At 31.0% G+C, this 18,399-nt stretch overlaps 1 protein-coding gene across 1 annotated transcript; it reads right to left on the reverse strand.

Moving 5' to 3' along the window:
- Window positions 1-1,848: 1,848 nt before the first annotated feature.
- Window positions 1,849-17,598, reverse strand: LOC148300720 (uncharacterized). The gene is made up of 8 exons (XM_088274370.1): window positions 17,376-17,598; window positions 14,756-14,898; window positions 13,868-13,948; window positions 12,442-12,550; window positions 8,826-8,929; window positions 5,263-5,353; window positions 3,881-3,994; window positions 1,849-2,611 (listed from the first exon to the last, which is right to left on the reverse strand). The coding sequence occupies exons 1-8, from the start codon at window positions 17,392-17,394 to the stop codon at window positions 2,457-2,459; spliced, it is 816 nt and encodes a 271-aa protein (XP_088130496.1). The 5' UTR covers window positions 17,395-17,598; the 3' UTR covers window positions 1,849-2,456.
- Between the last annotated feature and the right edge of the window lie 801 nt (window positions 17,599-18,399).

The following is an 18,399-nucleotide window of genomic DNA, read 5'->3' on the forward strand; positions in this document are numbered from 1 at the left end:
GGAGGTTGATGTTCACAGATTTTTTAAAAATTATCTCAGAAATCATTGTAAATTAAATATATATGCATGTATTTTAAACTGGCTTTCAATTTCAACACTTATTACATTAATTTTTGTAGGGCATATTTTCAAAACCAAATTCATGTGACAAATTCTATTTTTGTTTGTATCCAACAAAGCAGGTTTTATTTATAAATTATTGAAGTGTTTTTATTTTTATTTATAGAAACAATCTTCTGAAATAGAACTTTGAATTGCTATAACACAGAAAATCTGGTTAAAATTCAAATAATTTTTCTCTCCATAAATATATTTTTTAATATGTACTATTTTGGTATATCCTTTCAATAATACGAAGGTACATTATTCTTAAAGGCTCTTTTATAATCTTTATATCCATATCGTACCCTGATATAAGTATGTGTTTATAAAGGAATTTAATACACATTGAGAGAGTACACATATGAATTTAACGCTTTAATTTTAATAAGCCATCAGTGTGTTTTTTTTAAATGCAGAATCTGTTAGAAAGGGTAATTATAATGTTACCTTTTCAAAAATCCTCAGGTAAATATTATCTGCAAATGTTAGATTCTAATAAATAATAAATAAACCCAAATTCATTGACTTAAGAGGCATCGCAACAAAGTATTTTTAAAGATGTTTTTTTAAATCTCTTTAATAACTAATAATATACTGATAAAATTAGATCCGAAAGAATGTATAAATAATTAAATTGCTGTGAACCACTAAACTATTAAAAAAGTTTTTTGATGTTATTGATGGTCTAAATATCAATAATATTATTATGTTCATGGAGAGCAGATATTTCCAGAACAAAATCTCGACTTCGTACCTCCGAGATGAAGTCTCTTCGCTCCATAACCGGAAACACAATGCGAGACTGAGTAAGAAATACTGACATCTGTAGCATGTGTAAGACGGAGGATATCGTGAACATAGATGACGTAAATGACCAGGCTTCTATATATTATGACTTCATCTATGTTGAGAGTTCAAAAAATAATATGGAATATGTATTAGCACGACAACAAAGGCGATACTGGAATGAACATATAAACAAAATGTCAGAAGACAGACTTTCACATATCGCCCTTCAAGGAATCCCTGAAGGACGCAGACCCCCAGGCAGATCTCCGAAAAGATGGAAAGACAGCTGGGAGTCAGCATCCCAAGAGCGACATGCGGAGGCACAAACAGATCTCTAGGATCTACAAAAAGTAGAAGAAGAAGATGTTCATGGAAATGATTGACTGGACCGGGATGTAAGGAGTGGGGGAGTTGTTCCGGACGGCGCAGGACCGCGAAGGCTTTGCCATAGTGATCGCCAACGTTGGGAGGGACCTCACAAGGCATGTTAAGAAGAATGGAAATTTTCATGGTAACTAATATTTTCGTACATTATTTTGGATCTAATTAAGCTTACTACGAAAAGTGCCTAACTCCAACTTAAAAATGAGCATAATTAAAAGGTTAAAAATTTAAAAGTTTCTAAAATTTCTTTGTCAAATTCTATTATGATATTACTCAAACTTTGTTTACTTAAAAGTTTATATTAGAAAATATATATTAAAATACTATGTACGTTGCAATGCCCTTTAAATATTTGACATGGGAGTATTAATAATCAACATTATTTGTTAAGGTACATTATAGCAACCGTTGCGGTCAATGCATTTAAAATAGAATTTTCATATTACAATTTATATAGGATTTTAAAATTTAATACAGTACAATCATTTGGTCCACGAATACTACATTCACCAATACCAAGAATAAATTCATTCGCACAAATGTACCCATACACTTACCAAATACGTAATAACATTTATTTTTTAATATATTTATTTATATTTTTGACCAAACACATACTGTTTTTGAAACGATATACATTTTACGAACATCTATTTACTAAAAAACAAACTTATACATTTATTTTATGAACTCAATTTCATTTTATATTAATTAGCGAATAATCTTGTTTTCACAAGAGAATTAAAATTTGCGATACTTGAAAGTTCTACTTAATTTGAATTACAATTAAATATAATATTTGATATTTTTGTTCATAAAGAAAATACGATATCTTTTTAAGGCAGTATAAATGAAAATAAATTATGACAGATTGAATATGACCATGTAAATAATAAAATTTATGTTTAATAAGTAAGCAAATTTATAACTGATGAGAGACATTCTGTCACATTGTCACACGCGACATAAACTTTGTAAAAAAACGTTTTTTTTTTACAAAAAAAAAACATTTTAAGTACGCTATTATGGAAAATCGGCATTAAACATACAGCTCGTTAGTTAATGGCATGATACTCATCGAGTGCAGGCCATCAACAGAATGGGCTGATAAATAAGGCAATCAAATTAATGCCATTTATCCCAAACTTTTAGAAGAAATCCAACGTGGTTCCGCAACGTTTTTATTTGTCAGAGTCCGGGACGAGACGAATGCTATCCTCTGATATTTTTGATGTGGTGGACATGCGTATCGGAACGGGGTGATGCAGTATTGAGAACCTGTCGTGTTGGGTAGGTTGCCTCGATCTTCCAAGCGCATTTTTCAAATGCGACTCTCCTATAATTAATCAATAATAAGTCATAAGCCTTCCAATATTAAAAAAATCATGTAAATATATTAGGATTTGCGGTCAAATACTAAAACATGGTAATTTCCATTAAAATCTCATGTATCATTTCAGTTTCGTGAGTTTTAGCAGTTGCTGGGGATGATTTTCACCAAGGAGTGCAGTAAACTCCTAAATTATTACATATATGAAATAATAATCTGTATTTACAGTAAAACCTCGGAAATCTGAACCCTGGAAATCCGAACAAGATTTTGAAGAAAAAAAAATTGAAAACACATAAAAACTAAAGAAACCATTTGTTGGTAAGTACCGTAGAACGGGGCTATTTGAACTTTGATATGTTACTTGAGCCCAGTACAAAAAAAATATTTAGATTGTGGTATCGATCTAAGTATCGTGACAATAAGTGTCACCTGTCAGGGAAACAATGAATCATGTCGATACGTTCCTTATTGTAGACCAAATACAGATTTAATTTTTTTTTGTACTGGGCTCAAGTAACGCATCAAAGTTCAAGTAGCCCCGTTCTACGGTACATAAAATTATTAAATAAAACCTAATTTTGTTTACAAATTATTGAAAAGTTAATAAAGTATACGGAATAAAGTATAAAGCATAAACTGTACCTGTATTGCTATTCAAGTACTGTAATATTAGGTTTAAATGTAAAAAGTGAAATGTAACAGGCATGTACAACGTACCTACCGTAGTGTAAAGTATTATGTATGTACTGTAATACAAATTTCTCAACTAATCTAGGCTTTTCCAAATCCAAACAGACCACAGCCCCAATTAGTTCAGATTTCCAGGCTCCACTGTGTTTCCACACAAAAAATATTATAATCAATGCAATTTATTATTTTAAATATGTATGTAACCTTTATGGTAAAGCACCATGCTCGTCAGAAGTGTGTATTCAAAAGGTATACATTTTTTTATGTTTGATCATTAGATGTCAATGAATATGTTATAATAATAATAATTTAAAAAAAAAGAAAATTCACATAGCACCGTTTTCATAAAAAAAACACCCAAAAGACGATCAATACGATGGGTATATTGGTACCTATGATGCATGTGCCTTCTTGCAGTAATCACATATTTAGTAACAATCAAAAAAAATATTGCACGTGCAAATAAAAATTACCTCTTTTTTCAGTATCAAATAGTTTAATAGGAAATTGGTAAACGTTTTTAAAAAGTTCCACAGTACTACGTTCATATATTTATTAAAAGTTTCATAACAATATTAATACCTGGCAAGGATAAAGGCCTCATCGTATTGGGATCTCTGGATTTTGGGGAAATTGGTCTGGACGATGACCGGATTCTTATAGGATTATTATTCCGAACATTTGTTCTAAAATCACCTGAAAACATGAAATGTGTTTTTCTTTAAAATACATACCGAAATACACACAGAGACACTGATTGTGTGTATATTTCAGTATGTATCTAAAAGGATTATCATCATCAATCATTGGATTAAACATGGTATATACCTCTCCATGCGTTACATGCACCAATCTCACACATCGCTCACTCCTTTCAAAAACGTCATAAAGCAAAAAACTTAATTTTTCAGGAGAACGTTTTTAAAGTTTAAAAATATAATACAATGTATTAAAAATAAATATCAAGCCACTTATTGAACTTTTTTCTGTGAAACAGATCTTTTTAGGTAAAACCTGAAGGTTTTTTCTCCATTTGAAAAATATTTAGTAAATTTAAAAAAATAATTAAACAATACCTTTTCTTCAAAATGCAAAAACAACACTTTCTGGCATGTAGCGGGTAAATATTAAATTAAAAATATGCCGCTTTTGCAGGGATATAGTAGGTTTTTTCTCCGTTTGAAAATTATTTAGTATGTTTAAAAAAATAATTAAACAATACCTTTTCTTCAAAATGCAAAAACAACACTTTCTGCCCTGTAGCAGGTAAATATAAAGTTAAAAATATGCCTCTTTTGCTGGGATGTAGTACATTTTCTGAGCATTCTGAAAACATGGACAGCTGAAAATTGACGATTTTTGATTTATGACGTTCTTGAAAGGAGTGGGCGACATGTCAAACATATTATGATATTGGACTCGTATGCTTGGATATATTCATGATTTTCTACATTTACAATGCAAACAAGCAGAATTAAAATACATGTGTTAGAATATGAATTACTATATATATTCTTATAAAAAATATTCGGACAAAATATGTTGACAAACATATATAAGACAAACGCAATAATATTTATTTTCGTAATTTCTAAAACTGCATTTTACAACCGAGCATTAATTTTATTTATATCGTAAAATACAATAACTTATAATGTCAGTGGAATATTTAATATAGTATATTATTTGGAGAAATAAAAAGACTGTTTTTTGATCCACTCACTTTTTTCAAATTAAAAACCAACTAGTTTCGGCAACAACCTGTTGCCCTCTTCAAGGTTTGTTGCCGAAACTAGTTAATTTTTAATAATAATAAAAAATGTGTGGATCATTAAACAAAGTCTTTTTATTTCTTCAAATAATATATTACAATGATCCACAAAGTTAATGCTTTAAATATTCAAAACATTTAATATAGTAATTAATTTAATGTAGTATTTGGAAGATATGTATACTAGACTCACCATGTAAATAAGAATCTTCACTTGTATTGTGAAGTTTAGCTGTTACTCTCAATGGAGATTTACGGAGCACAGATGTTGAACCCATATAGTCCTAAAAGTATAGCGAATCATCGTTATATAGTAAAAATGTTGCCAGTTAATCTTCTGGAAATTTACCAACAGCTTACAAACAAAAAATTTCAAGTGTATTTGGCAAAAATAATAGTAGGTTAATTATCTTGTTACAATGATTAAAGAAAACACTTGTTTTTTACCACTTGAGTTTTATTATAGACTACATGTTTCAGAAGTTAAACTTCCATCATTCAGGTCTGTATAATAACTAATAATATACAGACCTGAATGATGGAAGTTTAACTTCTGAAACATGTAGTCTATAATAAAACTCAAGTGGTAAAAAACAAGTGTTTTCTTTAATCATTGTAACATGTCTTACCACAAAGTTAATGCCGAAACAATAAATAATTATCTTGTTATTTGAAAATGATATATTATTTTTCTGTACTAAATACAAAAATTATATAACATACATTATCTTGTTTAAAAAAATTGTTAAATGTGCAGAAAAAAATAGTTTAACTCTTTATAGCTCTTGCAAACTAAACTCTCAGATATAGTTTAGTTTGCAAGAGCTATAAAGAGTCAAACTATTTTTTCTGCATATCATTCAGACTATATCTGAACTAAACAAGCTACAAAGAGCTAAACTGTATGTGAGAAATATAATTAAGGTTTTAAAAAATAATTAAATATTAAACCAAAAATTAACTAACCAGTGACTAAAATAATAATCATGACGAAATGTTACAAGCTTCAAACATTTTTCACAGATTTAATCTAAGCACTCTTATGTAGTATTTTACCAAAATAGTGCAATATGAAAAAATCAAAATTCAAAAATATATATATGTATATCAATTACAGTATTGCCAAAATAAATAGGTATTTTATTTTTATTTAATCGAGAAGCCACTGCAACAATTTATTATAATAAAATTCTAAGAAATTATTCAAAGAAATCTATAGATGTTATTGCAAATATGAAATATTATTTTAATATTAGGATCGATTTGTAATAGAATAAAGACGCGGATGGATCCACATCATAATTCTTTAGCTCTTACCACTCTATAGGCCAGACATTCTGGCCCGTATGATTCTAGTAGGCAGCTCCGTGGGCCACAATGTCTGGCCCGGCGCAGGTATAAGTTTAATCATTGATTTCTCTATCACCCAAGTATATTCTACCAAAAAATATTTCAGATAAATACAGTTAATCTTAATTAACATGGTCATACGAAATGCCAGACAGAATGTCCCAAAATCAGGGAACCAAAATATTTATTTTAATGGAAGAAAAACGTCGCATTTTTTTGATCAGAGTAGTTCATCAGTTATGAGAAAAAATGGTCAGAGTGGAAACGGTTAAAGTAAATTAGTTTGGATAAGAAGTTTTTCCACACTCTCCTAGAGGTAAAACCAGATGCTATCTCATAATAATACCTAATACATATCTATTTTAACTAAATACCCACTTATAAATGATAAATAATAAAGTAAAAAAAAAAACAATTATATCCAGCTATATCACTTTTCTTTATCATTCTTTTTAAAATGGGAATATTTTTTTCAAATTGATTGACGTAATCTAGAAAGTTTGTCTCAATATAAACACCATAACTGTAAAAATAAATTGCAATACCAAAAGGTAATATGCAACAAGTTAGTAATATCCTATGCGTTACCATAAAAGCCAATCATCTGACTGCGGAATTTGAAGGATATTGTCCTCAACAATTTATTGATGTTAAAAATACTATATCCATGTTTTTATTTACATTACATATTTAATAATATTTTTTTTTGATGACTTTTGAATTGATATATAGATTCTTCGTCTCTGTCCTATATAGAGTATATTGAGAAAAATTTAATAAAAATATTATTTATTCCCAATCCTGAGCAAGCGGTGTGCAGGGCACTGAAATTGATTTTAATAGTTAATTTTTAACCAGGCCAACCAATTATATTTTAGAAAAGAGGAAAGGCAATTCGTCTTTCTTATTAGACACTTCGCTCACTTCTTTCAAGGATGTCATAAATTGAAAAACTTGATTTTTCAGGAGAACGTTTTTAAAGTTTAAAAATATAATACAATGTAATAAAAATAAATACCAAGCCACTTAATGAACTTTTAACTGTGCAACAGATCTTTTTAGGTAAAACCTGAAGGTTTTTTCTCCGTTTGAAAATTATTTATTATTTAGTATGTTTAAAAAAATAATTAAACAATACCTTTTCTTCAAAATGTAAAAACAACACTTTCTGCCCTGTAGCAGGTAAATATTAAGTTAAAAATATGCCTCTTTTGCTGGGATATAGTACATTTTCTGGGCATTCCGAAAACATGCACAACTGAAAATGTACGATTTTTTATATATGACGTTCTTGAAAGGAGTGAGCGACTTGTCAAGAACAGATATAATGAAATCGCGGGCTTAAAATTGTTTATATAGTTCTATGCAAATCGGCCTCAATTTGAGGATAGCCCTTCAAATAGTTTTATAAGATCAGTTTATTATATTCTGAGCAAAATGGATACACTACAGGAAAAAAATATAATTAAGCGAAATGATTAGTCTGAAATTTTTAAAGATAGAAAGAACATAGAATACTAAAATTTATACCATGCATTAAACATTAAAAATTATATATTATTATTTACTTCTTCAAAGAAATCAGACTTATTTTTAACAAATTGTGGGTATACTGGCAAAAAACGTTAACTCTAAAATCCCGGTTTGAATAATCCCTGTTATTTAATGCTTTTAGCCTGAATAAAATACCCGCTATTAAACTTTAAGTTAAATTAACTTTTAAAACCACATAAGTATATTGTAGTCGTACAGGAGAAAGTGACAAACTAACAAAACTTAAAATGTTCAGAAGGGCCATTTAAGTCACTTTTGCTTGGCAAGAAAATAAACATCAATGCAGTTAGTCATTTTTAACAAGTCAATTTATTATACTTCCAAGTTTAAAATCATTTGGAATTTTTTTCAGGGCAATATCAAGGTACATAGTAAGATATCACATAGTCAATGATAACGTTTTTGTAAAAAATGCACTTGGTCCCTTTCTCCTGTATGACTACGATATGTATATCGTAGTCGTACAGGAGAAAGTGACCAACTAACAGAACTTAAAATGTTCAGAAGGGCCATTTAAGTCACTTTTGCTTGGCGAGAAAATAAACATCAATGCAGTTAGTCATTTTTAACTAGTCAATATATTATACTTCCAAGTTTAAAATCCTTTGGAATTTTTTTCAGGGCAATATGAAGGTAGTAAGATATCACATAGTCAATGATCACGTTTTTGTAAAAAATACACTTGGTCACTTTCTCCTGTATGACTATGTGTATTTTGCCAGTTTATAGAACGTTGAAAACTTTATAATACTGCATCAATAAGCCAAAATTGCATATTTTCAAGTTAACGTTTTTTGCCAGTATACCCACGAAATATAGGTACAAGACATGTTAGTAAAGAGAGTTAGTAACCTTGCCATGTTCAGAGTTGTTTATAGACAATGCACTGAAGGAAATGGAGTGCGGTGAACTGCTCGTAAAATCAAACGCACTTGATGCCCTTTGTGACAAAGAATCTATACCCGAATAGAAAACATTCACAACATAATAAATAAATAATCACTTCAAAATATGTACTGAAAAGAATCTGTATAACATTTATTAAAATGAAAAAAAAAATCAATTTAATGTAATTGTTTTTAAATGTTCAATTAATCCCTCATCCGCACCCAATGGTGCATAGGGCACTGCATTATATAAACACAGTGTTATGTTGATCGCTAACACATGAAGGAAAAGTGATCAGCCCTCAACTTCAGGTACCAGTCCAGGGAAATATTGAATAAATATTAGAGTGAAAAAAAATATTTGACAACCCCACCCCCCATGGGAATCGAATCCGGTACCTCTAGTACGGTAGCTGAGCGTGCTGTCCATTACACTACATAAACTCCTTCTACATACACTATCTCAAGCCACAAAATGTTTTACAGGAAGAGAATTTAAATTTCATGTAAACACAAAATGTTTTTCAGAAGGGGATTGAAACAGATTTTATGTAAACATTGGCAGAGTTATACAGCTAAGAAAAAATGTAACTATACTTCAACAAACTTATCTGTACATTTTTTAGAGGCGCCACTGTTGACATAATTTTGACCATGCAAAAACTTACAAAACTGTACAACATTCTCCAGTATCACACTTATTTGGTCATTCTACAGATAATTTAGCTGTAAAATTAAATATATATCTTTAAAATAAATATGTATGTACTCAGTTTGTGGCTCGCTATAGTATACGTAGGAGCGGTCGATAAATATTTTAAATGAACGTAATGCATCAATTAAAATACATAGTAATTAATGGTTAACAGCAATCAAAATGTCTATGGGATGTGTGTTATAATATTGGGAACAATGTGAAGAATTACATATATACAATTATCATACACACATTTCTCCCAGAAAGCTGAAAATACTATAAGAATTTTTAAATGGATAATAATATATTGAGTCTTTCCCGGTATGTGTCAATATCTTATTTTTTATATTGCCGCTGAGGTGGGTAATGGTAAATTTGACAATAAAAGTAATATATTAAAATATTTTTTTTACAAATTTATCTGAGAATATACATAGCAATTAATAAAATGCTAAATTTAATGTACATATTTAACAAATGAAGAGAGAAAAAAAAATCACTATCAGTCCAAGTATCTGCATAGGGAAATAAAGGACTTTACCAGTCATCAGACAACCCGGAACAGTAATTTTGTCCTGTGATATGATGAATTAACACATTGTTATCGGGCATTTTTTAAATCAACTTCTACCCTAATTAAACTCAGTCCATCTGCCACCCTCAGTATACTAATCACAAGTAACTGCAAACCCAAATCCGATCTGTGTTTTTTGGATGACCAATGTTTTTTGGCATCTCTCGCGCTCCACAAAAAGTAAGCAAAAAGAATGCTTATAGGCGTCTCCCGCTCTATACTAAAATAAAATAAAAAATAAAACCCTTATCTGCACCCCAATGGTGCATAGGGCACTGCTTCATATAAACGCAGTGTTATCTTGATCGTTTACATATGAAGGAAAGGTGATCAGCCCTCCGCTTCAGGTACCAGTCCAGGGTATTATTAAATAAATATTAGAGTGAAAAAATCACTTATATTTATTTGACCCCCCCTGGGAATCGAACCCGGGACCTCCAGAACGGTAGCCGAGCGTGCTGACCATTACACTACGGAGGCGGACAATACTAACAGTATACAAAAGTCGCTTTTAGGCATTTCCAGCAAACAATGTGTTAATATTGTCATAGTGATTACTCTGTCCAAGTTTATTAAAAATACATACATGTTAAGTTTTAAATTCATTTATGAAATCGACCATCATAGACTTTTGCCGGGATAGACACAATATCTGTCAGGGTGAGGAAATAATTGCATAATAAAAACATAAAATGTTCAGGAGAGAAGTTAGTGATTTTAGTTTTTAGAAAGTTAACATAAAATTACTGAACATAATACTATTCTATTAAATGACTTGTAATAATAATAATACTATTCTGTTTATCATTTATCTAAATACTGGAATGAAAAAAATTATAAAAAATCACTAATTTGACTCTCTTGAACATTCGATGTTTCAGATTTATGATTCTTTACCTCACACTGCACATATTACACCGATTAGTATGCTACTGGTCACCCAACAACCATTCCAGTAAGATCATGCACCTGGTGTTCTTAATATACTTTAAAATCCCAAAATTGTATATACTTTCACCAACCAATTACAAAATTATGAACCACTTTGCAGTTCTCATTTTTCTAAATCTTATTAGCACTCATAGTGCATAGGGTAATGCATGATATACACAGTGTTATCTTGACTGTTTTTATTACACGAAGGCAAGGTGATCAATCCTGCACTTAGGTACCAGTCTAGGTTGATATTACATAAGTACAGCAAGACGTCTATAATCTGAACGCGTACTCGTACCTAGAATGAGCTGACCAAGTGGATATTCCTGTGCCAGAGAAGATGCTTTTACGTAAATTGTGAGACAAAGCTTTTTACTTGGCATTAAGTAAATCTCGACCAACTTAAATAGTTGAATATAATTTTTATTGTAACTTAATTATAATGTCTACCGGTTTCTAAGCTAACCGTCTTATTCAAGACTGATTAATATGTGTGATTAATCACACATATTAATTAGTCATTGAGATTAATAACAATGATTAAGACGTATTAATCAGTCTTGAAAAAGGAGTGGTTAGCTTCGAAACCGGTAGACATTATAATTAAGTCATAATAAAATATTTATAGCGATTTTAAAAAACAAAGTTATATTTTAATTATAAAATAATTGATTTCTTGAAAAAAGTTTAATAAATACGTTTAAAATTTCACAATACATATTTGTTTTATTTGATAAAAATACCCTATAGATTCTCAGTACTGTAATTTGAACGCTCCACTAGTCCGAACAGAGGGTAAATATTAGTCATTGAGATTAATAACAATGATTAAGACGTATTAATCAGTCTTGAAAAAAGAGTGGTTAGCTTCGAAACCGGTAGACATTATAATTAAGTCATAATAAAATACTAATAGTGATTTTAAAAAACAAAGTTATATTTTAATTATAAAATAATTGATTTCTTGAAAAAAAAATGTTTATTAAATACATTTAAAATTTCACAATACATATTTGTTTTATTTGATAAAAATACCCTACAGATACTCCGTACTGTAATCTGAACGTTCCACAAGTCCAAACAGAGGGTAAATTTTCAGCATTTAGATTATAGACGTCCTGCTGTATTTCAGTTAAAAATCATATATTTATTTTGACTCCCCTGGAACTTTCAACACCAAAAATCCATCTCAACTGAAATTTGTGTTTCCTTTATTTTTTAATACCAGCACAACAAAATGTTCAATAATTGAGAAAAATATTGTGAGGTTCGATAAAAATATCTTTTACCACCTCAATTTTCACACAAAAGAAGTGGAAGTGGAGATGCGCTTAGATCATTTAAATAATAATAAAACAGAATACTAGCGGATACCTTGCGGCCAAAATGAAATCGGTGGCGGAGACCGTATCATGTGATCGTGAACTTCTTTCAAAGTTAACGGATCCTCGGCCAAAAGGTCTATAGATGCATTGCAAAACTCCTGCAAAAAATGTTACATTATTAAAACTAAGTTATTGTGATTCATAACAACGAACATAAAATAGTGAAAAAATCGTCCCATTTCAGAAAATTTGTAAATAACGGTATGTATTCTTATGCTTAGAACTGGAGTCCCACCATAGAGGGGGCATCCAATGCCGCTATGGCGCCAAGAAAATAAAGTCTGAATACTCAATATTTTGGTTTTTTACTTTTCAATATAGTTAAACAAGAATCATATAGGTACAATTAAATAGTAATAATAATAATAAAACCCTCATCCGCACCCCAACGGTGCATAGGGCACTGCGTCATATAAATGCAGTGTTGTCTTGATCGTTAACACATGAAGGAAAGGTGATCAGCCCTCCGCTTCAGGTACCAGTCCAGGGTAATATTGAATAAATATCACAGTGAAATAATCACTCATATTTATTTTTACCCCCCCTGGGAATCGAACCCGGGTCCTCCAGAACGGTAGCCGAGTGTGCTGACCATTACACTACGGAGGCGGACTAAATAGTGATAAGTCTAGGAAATTTATTGACTTTGAGGTATGCACATAACAAAAAACATTAGAGTGCAATGGGTTAAATATTAAATTCTGCCATATTTGAAACAACGATAAAAAAACTGGGCTGACTATTATGGACTTCTAGATTTGATTTATCTTTGGAGCTGGCAATTCATGTGTTGTTCTTTGGAATTAAAATTTAGAATGATAATAAAGTGTGTTTTAACCTATCCAGGAGTGAGTTTCTGCGCATAAAACTGTATCTTGGGAGTGAGTTTTATTTCTTCCATTTTTAAAAACTTTTTATAATTTTATATGCTATAAGGAATATATTTTCTTGAATAAAAAATATTTGTAACAAAATTATCCATGTTTTGTTTCATGGGTTTTCTTTGATAGTGTAATGACGATGACGTCACACAAACTTTGTTTTAAGTAAAATGTCATGGGTAAAATAAAAAAAATAATCTGAAGTGTTGTTTTAGTGTTTGAATTCGACCACAGATGGCAGTATGAGTGCCATTGTAGAAATAAATGTCATGGGGCTTTAGTTACATATATCTGCTGTCCAAACTTAAAACACAGTAAGGGCCATTTTTTTTGTAGTACGTACAATAAAAAAATGTCCCTTACTGTGTTTTGAATTTGGACAGCCGATATGCGTGGGCGTTCATGTACACCCATACTCTTTTGAGGAAGGTTTTGTTTGGATGACTATGTACTGCCATACTCCCGGAGAGGTAAATATAGTAATTTTAAAACACAGTTTGTTTTAAACAAATTAATAGATAAAGGTGTAAGGACCTGCGCCATTAGTACTGTGTCGTCGGATTCACATTCATCTAGTGAGCTTTCAATAAGGCTCTCCCGGCTTGCCATTACTTGCTGAAAATATAAAAGTATACTGAGAATCATATAATTATGTTATTTTAATAAAAATATTAAATTAATCCAATGTCTGTTTACAACGGATTCTTCAGTTCTTTGGACACGTTGCACGTGGCAACGAGAATAATCTGGTTGTAATCGATAGCCTGGAGGGGAAGAGAGGGAGAGGAAGATCCCCCATACAATGGACCAATCAAGTTAAGGCAGCAGCAGGGACCTCGGTGGTTGGTAATAATAATAATAAAAAACTTAAAAGCAGAGCTTTTCCAATATTGAAAGGCTCACAATCTTTTAAATTATGTATAAAACATAAAAAAACATGAAAATATTCAAAAATAACTACCATTGTTGTTTTTTTGGTAAACACATTTCTTCAAACCCTTATCTGTACCCCAATGGTGCATAGGGCACTGCATCATATAAACGCAGTGTTATCTTGATCGTTAACACATGAAGGAAAGGTGATCAGCCCCGCCTTAGGTATGAATCCAGGGTAATATTGAATAAATATTATAGTGAAAAAATTAATTATATTTAATTGATCCCCCCTGGGAATCGAACCCGGGACCTCCAGAACGGTAGCCAAGCGAGGTGACCATGAGGCTACGGAGTCAGATGAACACAGTTGGTAATTGATTTTTAGTCCACAGTTGGACACTACTGTTAGTGTCGCGAACTTTAGATCTTGGGTATAAAGTTCCATTTCTCACTCTGCCACAACTGATAACTATTTTCTAGGGAGTATATTTAGCATAAAATCAAAATACATAGTAGACAAATAAACATTTATTTTTCTTTATTTACCTGAAGAAACGGATTATCTTGCCTTGAAAGACGGAGGGCTTCCATATCCTGAGCTATATTCCTGGTACGCCCCGGTGTTAGTGTCAGGGCAGACCCACTAGACACCCCACTACCAACACTTAGAAGTCCCGTTGGGCGGGAAACTAAATAACAACAAAAAAAATAGAGTATTGATTTAGCTTGCTCTGTTTACTAACCCTTATCCGCACCCGATGGTGCATAGGGCACTGCATCATATAAAAGCAGTGTTATCTTAATCGTCAACACATGAAGGAAAGGTGATCAGCCCTCCGCTTCAGGTACCAGTCCAGGGTAATATTGAATAAATATTAGTGAAAAAAATTACTTATATTTATTTGCCCCCCCCCTGGGAATCGAACCCGGGACCTCCAGAACGGTAGCCGAGCGTGCTGACTATTACACTACAGAGGCGGACAAAATGGAGTATTGATTTGGCTTACACTGTTTACTTCACAAATTTCTCAACTGGTGGCGCCACAATCATACTTCCAAGCCTATTGAGTTGTACTAACATGTGGAAGGTCATCGAGATCATTGCATATATATACAGGTTTAAAAAATTAACGCGATTTTGATGTCCAATGATGGGCAGAATAGTGGAAGTCACATAAGTGTAAAAAGCGGTGGCTTAAGTAAGCCGTAAGCCAGGTCGTAAGCCCTGGGATGCTCAGACTTCCATCTTTTTTCATATAAAAATAACAATAGATGTTTCATATCAAGTTGAGACACCTATAATATAGACATTATCCGTAGGGTGAATAATCCAGTGTCTGACATAATAAATAATATAAATTGTATTGATAGTAAAGAAAATGATAGCAAATAATTAATCTCAGAAAAAATAACCACCTACTCCAGACTTGAACCCGGACAGACCGCTTAGCTCAATCGTTATTAGGTGATTTAATCTTTTTACAATTACATTTGTTTATTTTTATTTTATTTTTCAGATACATTTTTATTTTACATTTTTTTTAAATTATATGTATTACGTCTCTTTAGGCATAGCCTATGTTGAGTCGAAATACTTACATCGCTCACTCCTTTCAAGAACGTCATAAATCAAAAAACTTGATTTTTCAGGAGAACGTTTTTAAAGTTTAAAAATATAATACAATGTATTAAAAATAAATATCAAGCCAATTATTGAACTTTTTACTGTGCAACAGATCTTTTTAGGTAAAACTTGAAGGTTTTTTCTCCATTTGAAAAATATTTAGTATATTTAAAAAAATTATCACACAATACCTTTTCTTCAAAATGGAAAAAAAACACTTTCTTCCCTGTAGCGAGTAAATATTAAGTTTAAAAAATGCCTCTTTTTGGGCATTTCGGAAACATGCACAACTGAAAATTGTCGATTTTTGATTTATGACGTTCTTGAAAGGAGTGAGCGACATGTTAATACAATAAATAAAAAAATTACTAGATTTTATACATTACATACAATAGATAAAATAACAATTTACAGTAGAAAGGTTTTACAGTCAAATAATTACACCTGGACTTTAATTTATTCTCTTTCCAACTTGTCCCTATCAACGAGTAACAACCATCGACGGACACTGTTCTTAAAGACATGATCACTTCTGGAATTCTTAATGGTTACGGGCAGCAAGTTAAATATCTTTGGCGCAAGGAATAAAAAGGTTTTTTGCGCAAAACTTATTTTAACGGATGGGCCAACATAGTTTATATTTAATGCTGCCCGGGTTGTTGAGTTCTTACCTTATCCATTTCATTCCTGAAGTGAAGCAATGCTTCTTTGATGAACAGTTGTCGTATGTCTAGGACGTTGTAGCTGCTGAATATTTCATTGGATGGGTGTGTTATAATTCTTAAAATAAGTTTTTGGACTTTGAATAATGGGTCCAACGTAGTTTTAGCACCTCGGCCCCGGCCAACAATTATGTTATAACAGTTTAAATAAAATACTAACAACATATGGATTGAGTTATTAGCGAGATTTATTATTATTACTTAACTATTTTGATTTTGTTCAATGTTACCCTGCTTACTCTCAGGTTCAAAGGTACCCAGTTGATACTATAATAAGAATTATTTTATAGACTTTCATCATATTTGAATTTGACAAATTTTTTGATATTTTCTAAAAAAAAATATTTACAAATTAACTTTTTGTCTTAATTAGATTGTTTAAAGTAAAGTTATCAATGAAACACTTGAAATCAATAAAAAGAACACAATTTAACTTAAGTGGAGATGAATGCAGCTTTTGCGGGGATTGAAAAATTACAATATGGAAAGAAACAAATATTTTCTTCATGGATCAAGAAATCCTTTTAAACAACACATTTGTCATTTAACTATAAGATCTGCAACTGAAATATTAATAACATTCTCGAAAATTTCGTTTTAAATTTATAAACATAATTAATTGCAATATTTCAGACATTATATACTCGACACTTCATTATTTGCTTGGAGATAAAGCAAATGTCAAAGTTTACATGCAAATATCTTAGGGAAAAATATCAATATCGCAATAATGGTATAGAATTATTCCTTCGATACGTTACTCATGGAAGTTTTATGCGGTTAATGATAATTTTCAATATCGTTACAATATTTTACATACCTGACATCGATTCTTCCATTTCGTATAATCCTTATGTCATTTTAGGACCAACCTTACTACAATAACATCACACCCGATGATAAGATATTTACGGTTGACAGTGGCACGATAATTTAGATTAAATTAAATAATAAATTCACTAATTATGGATCAATATTTGAAACATTGAACGCTTCATATAATTAAAATTACGACCAAAACGCATTTCTTGACAAACGAAGACGATACCAAAAATTTATAGACGATACCAAATTGGCAAATTTGCCAACCACAGATTATACTCACTACCAAAGATGTTTACTATTATCTGCTGCCAAAGACAATATTCGAAGTAAATCCTTCGAATAAAAACGTTATCAAAATTATGTTGGGGAACCCGGGGCAGAACGGGATACATAATGTTTGATGTGAAATTTGACAATGAATTTGAAAAAAAGTTCTTGGATTTTGTTTATATTCTCATTATTTAGTTATTTTTGGACAATATTACATAAGAAAAATATAATACATAAGTATAATTTTCCCATTCTGCCCCATACCTGGGTACACGTATAAGTTTACTTATGATTAATTATTTATGAGGTGCAGAATCATCATTATCACTGTCTAAGTTAGCACAAAGTAAATGAGTCCATCTGTAGCAATTTACAAATCAAGAACAAGAACATTAGCTTTCATTCGACTTGGAATATAGTACATTGCAATAAAGATTGGCATCTTCATTTTGCGAACTATTGTTGTCGTAATTTTTACTCTTCTTAGTTTTTGTTGTTGTTTTCTTTTCATTTTGCTGGCTTTTGTTAAATCAGATTTTTTCAATCAATCTAGTTTTTTTCTTGCCCATTCTCTTCTTTCTCTTGCTTCTTGTAATTCAGCCTTGTAAGGAGATGTTGTCAAAATTGCTGCTTTCCCTCCTTTTCTTACGCATCTTTTCTGTGCTGATTTTTTAACTTTAGGTAAAGGTATTAAATCCTTAGGTGAAACACATTCGAAAAAAGTTTTAAATTGTTTAGAACCTGTAAGG

Source organism: Brachycentrus maculatus, unplaced genomic scaffold (assembly GCF_059751285.1).
Source record: "Brachycentrus maculatus isolate JH-2025_06_01 unplaced genomic scaffold, ASM5975128v1 h1tg000660l, whole genome shotgun sequence".
NCBI lineage: Eukaryota > Metazoa > Arthropoda > Insecta > Trichoptera > Brachycentridae > Brachycentrus > Brachycentrus maculatus.